The 10,276-nt window shown below is 36.6% G+C and overlaps 1 protein-coding gene and 1 pseudogene across 1 annotated transcript in view; one reads left to right on the top strand and one right to left on the bottom strand.

The window, feature by feature from the left end:
* Positions 1-7,472, top strand: part of DCAF13 (DDB1 and CUL4 associated factor 13) — a 26,041-nt gene extending 18,569 nt beyond the window's left edge. Inside the window, 4 exon segments of the mRNA XM_025050087.1 lie at positions 1-62; positions 4,275-4,410; positions 5,546-5,709; positions 6,563-7,472. The exon segment at positions 1-62 is cut by the window's left edge and continues 151 nt beyond it. Of these exon segments, the coding sequence (XP_024905855.1) occupies positions 1-62; positions 4,275-4,410; positions 5,546-5,709; positions 6,563-6,650 (450 nt within the window). The 3' untranslated portion in view covers positions 6,651-7,472.
* A 2,381-nt stretch (positions 7,473-9,853) lies between these two features.
* LOC112483587 lies at positions 9,854-9,972 on the bottom strand (annotated as a pseudogene).
* Positions 9,973-10,276: the final 304 nt, after the last annotated feature.

Below are 10,276 nucleotides of genomic sequence, written 5' to 3'. Positions count from 1 at the left end.
TTTGTGTCTGCTAGTTTTGATAAATCTATTCGAATCTTTCCTGTGGACAAAAGTAGAAGCAGGTATGTACTATCAATAAACCATTTGTTTTTGTTTGATTTTTCCTTGTCTTGATTGTCATTTTTTTGATTGTGTGTATATGATAGGGCTCACACCCCAGTATTTTGACATGGAGTACCAACTTCCACTGTATCATCTACGGTTGAAACATCAGCCTGCTGGGCAGTTTATTTCATTGAACAAGATATTGTCTTTATTTAATTTGTCGATATGAAATTTTATTGTTTGCCTTAAGGAAAAGCCTTTTATTTTAGAATTGCTTTTAAATGCTTTATAGTAAACTTTTTTTATGAAGACTTAATTTTTTTAGAGCAGTTTTAGGTTGATAACAAAATTGAGTGGAAATTACAGAGATTTCCCATATATCCCTGCCCCCATGTATGCATAGGCAATCCCATTATCAGCATTACTCACCAGAATAGTACATTTGTTACCAAGGCTGAACCTATACTGACACATCATAATCACCCCAAATCCATAGTTTGCTTTAGTGTTCACTCTTGGTGTATATTCTCTGGGTTTATAATAACATGTATTTATTATTGTACTACCACACAGCGTATTTTCACTGCCCTAAAATATAGTAAACTTAAAATTGTTTTTTATTTGATAATGAATAACTTAGATAAGTTTTTCCCTTATACACTAAGGCAAGAAAGAAAAAAGAAAAATAACAGTTTAAGTTGTCAGGACCATTCTCCCTCCACTCCACTTAGTAGGTGTAAGCCTTGGAATGATCAGGAGGTAGGAGATATGAATACTCAGCTGTCCTGGACTCTGTGTGTCTCATTCTGTAAGCACATTGAGTATAATTCTAGTGTCTAAGACATATTGTTTTGTATACTTTGGCCCTCTGTTACATATTATACGTTAATGAATGTAATATATTTTTATTATCTATATTATATCATGTATTATTGTATTGAGGTAGTTTATAGAAAACTATGGCATTTTAAGGTTTTTAAGGGTAATTTTGACTGGTCTTGATTTTTTGCTTTATAGCCTGACTTTAAAACCTAACTCCTGTGTCAGATAAGCCTCTTGTATAGAGTGCTATAGTTTACAAAGCACTTTCATACACATTCATTTTGTTCCTTACTAAGGCCTTATATGTGTTCCTGGAAATATATTCAAAGCAAATCCTAGTAAACTGGAGGAAATTTACCCATAAAAAATAATGATAGTTAAAGGATTATGGTGGGGTTGCTCACACTAGAAGATATGAACACCCCCATTTTCATACAATAATGTTAATAACATTAAAATTTTAAAAGAAAATTAAATGAATATTCATTCTAAAATACAGTTATGTATGTACACACACACTATGCATGGTATACATATATACATGTACAGTTTGGTGTTGTTACTACAACAGAGTGGGGGAATCTCACCATTTTAGTACAATGATGAGAATTTTAATCATTACTTTTAATGATAATTAGCCTGGCTTCTACAGTGCTGAAAGTTTCTGAGCCTTCTTAAAGAATGCGATTTGTTTTCAAGGGTATATCGTGTCCTTTTAACTCACCATCTGTCCCAGCAGGGCCAGGACTAGAGTCCAGAATTCAAAGAGTTACCTATTCTTAGGGCTGTGCAAGTGCCAACTCTGCATCTGCACAACCCTAAAAGTAAGTGCCTTTCAGAGTTTACACAGTGGGCACCTCATTTGCCTCACTCTAGCCCCTGCGCTGTATTCACAGCCAAAAGATCTTTCAGACAGAGCCTTCTCCTGGGAGTCAAGCAGCTTATCCATACCTTGTTCATCATAGCCAGTCTTCTCTTTGGTATTGCATCTTTCTCTCCTTCAATTTGAGGACTCTGTATTGATTCCTAAACCACCTTGTTTCATCACTGATTGCCAGCAAATAATTGTCACCATCCCTATTAGCTGATTAAGAAGGTGCTTGAATCAAAAGCATACTGACTGGAGCATTCTGATGACTTTGATACTCATTCCATCCTCAGATCTTCATTCCTTCATCTTCATTGTAGCGCTCTTCGTGTTGGTTTCTATGTGGTTGCTGCAACTAACCTGATGTTATCCAAACTGTCATTAATGGTTTGTTGGGACTATTTAGTCAGGCCTAAGGCAAAGCTGATAGTTTCCATTCTTCACACCTCTCTGGAAAATATTAAGAATCAAGAGACTGTGGCCCCCATTATTTCTTGGCATTAGACTCTCCAAAGTAGTAGGACACTATTTTTTTCAGTAGGATACATAAGTAGACAGAATGGGAAAAGAACAAAGAAAGAATCAGAGAAATGGGAATGTTTAGGCACCCGTGATCCCAAGGACCCAGCAACTGAGTTCAAGCCAAATTATTCCAAAGCCAACGTGGGTACTAAATACAGGCCTAGGTAAAAGCTTCAATTATTCTAAAATTGTATGAAACGAAGAGTTCTTATACTCATTTCAGGGGAAGTGTCTGCTGATACCATTTGGAGGTTTTATAATCACAATCTTAATATGTGTTTCTGTTGGGTTTAGATGTAAGTGGTATTCCCTCTGACCTTTGTCTTCATCTGCTTGAAAGCTAATCTAGTTTGTTTCTGTGTGATCTCATTTCCTACATTGCAAACCTCAGATAACACAGGCAGTGCTTTGAATAATCTGTATTTACAAAATATTTTCCTTTGAAAGACCTTAAAATGGTATATTTTTAAAGTAAATTTTGAGTAGATTTTCTTAAACTACAGTTAAATTGATGCTTGAAATTAGGCTTCAGGATTTCATGCAGTATTTACTAAGCAAACAAGAAAATCAGTTGCATTCACGTGGAACAATTTGTTTATTTTGACTATATAAAGAATAAGTTTTTAAAATGTATCTCTAAATAGTATAACTTGTAGTGAATTTTATATGTCTATCTTATGTGTAAACATAAACACATTTACAAGTTAAGAATGCTGCTTAGTTTACCATTAAGGAGGATTCTAAGTTGTTTAAGTGAATGACCATTGAATTTGACTGGTCTGATACATGAACAAGTTATTTTTAGTGGTTACCAAAGCCTGATTGAATTTTGTAATATTTAAATTCATTACATGGCTATGGAAAAAAAGGCCCTCCTAAATACAGAGATTATAAGAATTTAGTCTTGTAAAGCAGCGTATTGAGAGCATAAGAAAAAGCAGTTTGTCTCATCTACTTTTCATTTTAATACGATGTTCTTTCTAACCATTTTCTAATCATTTACTCACTTTTAGAAGTAAATTTAATGTGGTTTATGTACATGTTCATTTAAGAGCTCACAACGTATCATTTAGAAATAGTGTAAAAGACTAGTTTTGTGAGTAATTCAGGGATATTTTTATACATACGTACTCTTTGGTTTGGACATCATGTGTGGGTTTTCTTTTACTATGCAGAGTTTGCTGAGCTAGTTTCCTTTCTCTCAAGTAGTCTACATTTTGAATCATATTTTTATCCAGATAAAGAAAGTTTATTTCTCCAGAAGTCGCATCTTTTTATTTTTTCTGACCTTATCTTTTACTTGCTTTTGGATATTATTCTTCACACTTCCCAATATAGTATCTTCTGTGAATTCACTTAGCATGTTTCACACCTTTCCAAATAGGTATGATAGTTGACATCTCCGTTTATTAATTGATTCTTACCTCAACTCATCAGACACTTCTATAGCCCTCCCTTTCTTTTCACACATGTAAATCAACTCTCACTTCAGTTAAACTTTTTAAACAATTTTACCAAAACACAAATCAGACATTAGGATCAACATATCAGGATGTGCTCTCTGAATGTCATTGCATTTATTTTGTTCCTGTAAAATGGAAAAGGAAAAGCATGATGGTTGACCAGAATTGATTTGGTGTAGCGGGTGAGGGCTGAAGGAGAGACTTATTAAAAACAATTCACTTCTTGCTATAAAATTACTCCAGGTTCAAAATATTTGTGTTATATGACTTCAGTTATTTTGTGAACTTCTCTGGGCATCTAGTTTTACTTAGTTTGTTTTTGTTTATTTTTCTTATTGGATTGTAACTTCTCTGAGGACAGGAGTTTTTTCAAATTTCCCAGCACTTAGTATAGAATCTTGTTAGTTTGGTTCAATAAAAGTACATTAAAATGAATTTGAATTTCCCTTTTATACTCTCTTAGGACTCAAAATGGTATCCTGATACTCTCAATAAGCAGTGGTTAAACTCTGTACCAAAATCCGAAGGGTTTTAACTTAATTCCTCTTCTGTAGGGAAGTCTATCACACAAAGAGAATGCAGCATGTTATCTGCGTAAAATGGACTTCTGACAGCAAGTATATTATGTGTGGATCTGATGAAATGAACATTCGTCTGTGGAAAGCTAATGCTTCTGAAAAATTGGGTGTGGTAAGAGACCCCATTTTCTTCCATTGTCACAAAGCTAGTTTCTGATTTTATTGGATGTCATACTGTAAAGAGATAAGTATTTTGATCAAATTGGCATAGTTGGGATAAAAAGAAATAAGTTGGCAAAACAGACAAGGCTGTATTAAGATTTACTTTACATGTCAAAGGCACCTTCAGAGTCCTTAGTTAATTTAGATGTTTGATAATATTTGAGCCTTCTTGATTCTTTGTATTTTCCTTGAGGTAGGGAGAGAAGAGGTAGGGACTGGAAGTAGAACTTAGAGTACCTGTTTCTTCTGAATGAATAGTATTCTGACAGATCAAAAGCTGCAAGTCCCTGTGAGGGCTTTTAATATCAAAGACACAGTAAAATATTTAATTTTAAAAAAAATACAGAAAGCTTCAGACTTTAAAAAACATTCATTGAAAATATAACATATTGTTATTAGCTAGCTACCTCTGGGTTTTAGAGTTATGAGTGATTTTTGTTTTGTTTCTGATGTCTTTCTAAATGTCTCATGTTTTCTCTAAGAAAACATAGTGTTTATATCAAAAACATATTAAATTTTAGAAGGAAAGGTTAAGGGTGAGTTATTTTCTGCTTAGCACTGGTAGGAAAATCAAGATATTAACAGTAATTAAAGACAATTCTATTTTAGGTTTAATGATTGGTATTACATTATGCCTAGGTTTTGATTCATCATTAAATGTTTCTCTAAATTATATTATCCTTATCATTTGTTAAACAAAGTCTAGTTATTACAGAATTAAAAACTTTTCCTTTTCTGTTTCTGTTGTTATTTTAACCAAAAATTTTTTGAGTGATTAGGTGGTTTTCTGTTATTTTTGCCTATGGAAGGTCCAACTCAGTGGTCCACGTAGCCCTGCTTCCTCAGTACTGAGATTTTCACTTGGTGTCATTTACCTACATTATAGGCATGCTATCTAAAAGGAAGTGCTTGCAGAGCTGGTATGACTAACATAACCTTGTACAGGGTAGAATTACATTGGCGGTTTTGGTTGCATGTCATAAAAGTTTAGTTTGGGGGCAATTTGGGGTGCTTCTTAGCTTTGTTGTGCTGAAGCAAAAGAAAGAACACACCATTCATTAAAATACCAAAATGCATTTTTTCAGCTTACATCACGAGAAAAAGCAGCCAGAGATTATAACCAGAAGTTGAAGGAGAAATTCCAGTATCATCCTCATGTAAAACGAATTGCTCGTCACCGACATCTACCAAAATCTATCTACAGCCAGATCCAGGAACAGCGCATTATGAAGGAGGCTCGTCGGCGCAAGTATGTCTTGGGGCATTTTACTCTATCTCATTACCCTTTTCTCATTCCTCCCTCTTATCTCACCAAAAAACCCAAAAAACTCTACCTTTTAAGGAGCTAGTTTATGTGCTGTTATACATTAGAAATGTTTTCGAAGACTTCTCTGAGTCTTTTTCTTTTTTCTAATAAAAGGGGGAGTAACAATCATGTAAGGTTGTACTTATTTTTGAGAATGTGTTTAAAGGACAGACTGTGGAAATGACTTATCAAAATAAACTATTGCTCATACTATAAAACTATTTACAGTAGATGTTTTTAAAAATGATTTCTAATGTAGGTAGAAGTAAAAGGTATTGTGTATTTTCCAAGTTAAAGAATGCAAAGAATTCATAGTGCTCATTTTCTAAGTAAAAATTTTTCTACCATGCTTCATCATAACATTTGGAATCTAACGTTGTGGCCCTAAAGCAGAACAACAACTCATCACTACCACCCTGGCCCCTGTACAATGTTTTCCTCTATAGTTCTTGAATTCATGCAGTGTTATAGGGATTTTAAGATGGAGCTCTTTTTTTTTAATTAGACTATACAAATGACTATTATTTTGCTTTCTTTGGATAGATGTTGGGGTTGAGTCCCTTTTAAATATTTTAACAACTGGCAGGTTTTTACTGAGATGTAGTAAGAGAAGAAGCAAATAAGTTAACAAAAGTTGATTTCTAGGTACTTTTTACCTATTTCATTGTGAAAACTTTTTAATAGGTGGTTTTCCAATGAAAGAAAATGCCTTGTTATTTTTCTGAGAAAGTTTTTTTTGGTTAAGATGATTTCTCATAAACTTGCTTATATTTTATATATTTTGTTTGATTTCCAGGGAAGTAAATCGACTCAAACATAGCAAGCCCGGATCTGTGCCAATTGTGTCGGAGAAGAAGAAACACATAGTGGCAGTTGTGAAATAATGTTTGGTATTCCTACTGATACTGATGTGTAATTACTTGTTATGTTTTAATATGTGAACTCTATAAATGAAAGTAAAGTTGACCCTTGAACAAGACAGATTTGAACTGGCAAGATCCACTTAATATGTGTTTTTTTCCCAATAAATATATAGTTGGCCTTCTGCTTCTTGGATTTTGCATCTGTGGATTCAACCAACCATGGGTCAAAATCTGTATTTTATATCTGAAGTGGGAATCCCCGAATGCAGGGGGCCGACTGAAGTTATATGTGGATTTTCTACTGCTCAGGGGGTCAGTAACCCTAACCCTCGTGTTCAAAGATCAGCTGTACGTCTCTGGTATAACTGTTTAGTTATATCTGTAGAACTTTATCATTGCTCATTTTACCTACCCTGAAATATTATCTAAAAGGTGGCCTTGGTTGATAAGATTATCCAACATTTTATTTTTTAGCTGCTTTCTTATTGAATACAATATTTGCAAACTAACTTATTTTTTCAGTTAGAAATTTCAGATATACTTTAGCTCTGATCTGTTATTGCAGACAGTATACGTTTAAATTTATGTTTAAGACCAAACATCTGTTGTGTTACCTTTAATATTAATTTGAGTAATTATTACAATGGTTCTTCCTAAGATTTCACATAACATGTAGAAGAATTATGTCAGAACTTTTTTCAATTGAATTTGTTTTCTGTACTTTATTCATATTTGGCTTTTTGAGACTAAAGATCAGCCTTCATTTATGTTACTTTCATAAATGGTAATAATAATTTAAGGTCAAGTTACAATAATAAAACATCCTTTTTCTCAGCATTGTAACTTTGGTGCATTTCTGCTAAATCATTTCTCTTTAATCTCACTAAATTGTAAATATTTTTTTGTGACATAGATTTTTTTTTTTAATCATCAGCTTAGTGAACTATTATAAATATATAGAAACCAAACTTTTAGGAAATTTTAAGTAAAGAAGAGATTTAAAAAATCCAAAGAAAAAATGTGTTGTTAAGAATGCATATATTTGTAGTAAAAATATCAAGAAATTTCACAGGGATGATAAAGATCAAAATCTAGTGAATGAGAGGAGGACACAGGGTGGGATACACAGGAGACTGCAACTCTTGGTAGGATTTATTTCTTAAGCTGTGTTCATTCTATTTTTTATGCTTTCTTGGACATATTAAACATTTCATATCTTAAGGCTGAGAAGAGATCAACCATCTATCTTTTAATCCTTGTGATTTATTCTAGGCCTCAAATTACTTGATTTTCAAGACAAACCAAGTTCTCTTGTGAACTTATACTGCTGTTGGTTTGGGTGCGATTTCAAAGAAAATACGCTAATACTGATCCATAAACATGAGCTTCTGTGTCAGTTTGAGTCCTTTAAGAAGCAGATGCCTAAACAGAATAAGATGTGCAAGAGATTTATTAAAGAACTGTGAAAGATAAAGAGGAAGGAGCAGGATTAGGCGGGGGAGCCTTCCATCTGTACTGTAGGCTTGACTCCTGTGACAGGAGAGCAAGAAGGAAGGGCGCCTGGGTAGGAAGGGCCTCAGACAGCAGTGCAGTTCTAGAAAAAGTTGGGCCAGGCCAATGGGATGTCCTTGAGCCAGAGTTGCTTGTCCAAGGATTCCCGTGTCGTACAAGAGTAAGCTAGCACTAGCACCCTCACTGCTCCGTCAGTGACAGGGAGCAGCCTGGGGGAAGCATGGCCTAGCAGTGAATAGTGGTGAATCCAGAGGGTTGGCAGCTAGGACTCGGTCAGCTGTGCTTCCTACAGCCAGTTCTCCGGAGGGGATTCTGAGCAGAGCATTTCTATGGCTGCACCTCTTGTACCACACGGACCCACTTCTTGCAGGTTTGGGAGCTTGTAGGTTTGGGGAGCAACTCTTTTATGATTTCCATGTACCTCTCTTGGAAGAGGGAGTTTGGTCAGATGACCACTGTCGCCGAAGAGCCAAAACTAGTACTCATCCTCTCTGCTTTCCATCATCCCATCACCTTAGCAGGTCTTGGTGGCTTACCTGGTGATATGACCCAAACCTTCATTCCTGGGTATCTGAACCCTGGGTAATCATACCCTTTTGAGGCTGCGGTTGCTACACACATCCATGCACAATTGCAGCGAGCAAAGGCATACCAATGGGCACTAAATGGATTGCCTGTGTTCTACATGTATTTCTCCCATCCCACCCATTCCTGCAGATTGAAATCAATTACCCCTGCCGGGAGGGTGACTGCTCTCCTGGCCTGCTGGTCCCTAGACATAAGAAGCCCAAAGTACTTTGGTGGCAGTCACAGCATGTAGTTCCGTAAAAGTTTTGCTGTGTTTCCTAACAAGATGCCACCTTTTATGACCAATACTTCCAACCCTGCAGAGCCCAGAGTTTAAGGAACAGGAAGCAGAAGCTTCCAGTGGGTTCACTAGACATGATGATAATTGCAGCCACTCCTCTCTCAAGTTTCTCAGAGCGATATAAAGGTTTGTGATTCTACGTGTATACTGCATCCTGTAAGATAGTACCCCATCTTTTCAGCATATGGCACCCGAACTGGTGTTTACATTGTATCTTTAGTAGGCTAGTGATCTATGAGACTGCATGTTTCTGGATTGCATGTATGTGATGTGACTAGTGAATCCTATGGTTGGGCCTACTCTCTCACCCCCGTTGCTATAAAATAGGTCACCTAGATAAGCGGTCCCCAACCTTTTGGCCCTAGGGACCGGTGCTCCTATGAGAATCTAATGCCTAATCTGAGATGGAGCTAAGGCGGTGAAGCTAGTGCTGGGGAGCAGCTGCAAATACAGATGAAGCTTCGCTCACCCACCACTCACTTCCTCCTGTGCAGCCCGGTTCCTAACAGGCCCCAGTACCAGTTTGTGGCCTGGGGGTTGGGAACCCTTGCCCTAGATGACCACTATGTGGGATTCATTATTGTGAATTTGGCATTCCAGTAACACCCAAATAGTGGTGCTGGCTGAAGCATTGTGGCTCTGGTAGCTGGGGATACCAGATTAGGTATTCCTGTGAAGGTGAATTGCTGGACCTTCGAGGGTCAAAAGGATCCACTGTAGTCAAGTTGACACCAATTGGCCTATTCTGTTTTTTTTTTTTTTTTTAGGTGTGGCAGCCCTTGGTTGACCTCACAGATTGCAAGGACCTTGTCAGCTTACAATCCCTTATTTTTTTTATTTTTTATGTCTACAGCACCTGGTCTTCCTAGGTGGTCTCCCATCCAAGTACTAACCAGGCCCAACCCTGCTTGGCTTCTGAGATCAGACAGGATCGGGCTTGTCGAAGGTAGCATGGCCGTAGACTGGCCTGTTCTAAAGGAATAGTGCCATATTGGGGCATAGATTGGACAGTCAGATCAGCTTTGGTAAGTGGGAGGGCCAGCCATTGACCACTGCCCAGGAATCTCGCCTAAGGCCACTTCTACATAAAATGATGGCCATGCACTTTATTCACAGATCTACCCAGAGCTCAGTAGCATGCTAGGAGCTATTTCTCAAAAGGCATAATTTTCTGCTGTAGATGGCATGGCCTTACTCTGGAATCCTAGAGTTTTGGGTTGTGATTCTCCCACTGGGGCTTGTTGTAAACCACACTGCATCTTTTACT

The sequence above is a fragment of the Pteropus alecto genome, unplaced genomic scaffold, assembly GCF_000325575.1.
Source record: "Pteropus alecto unplaced genomic scaffold, ASM32557v1 scaffold164, whole genome shotgun sequence".
Taxonomy (NCBI): Eukaryota; Metazoa; Chordata; class Mammalia; order Chiroptera; family Pteropodidae; genus Pteropus; species Pteropus alecto.
The sequence above is the reverse complement of the archived record's forward strand: the minus strand, read 5'-3'. Positions and strand labels throughout refer to the sequence as shown.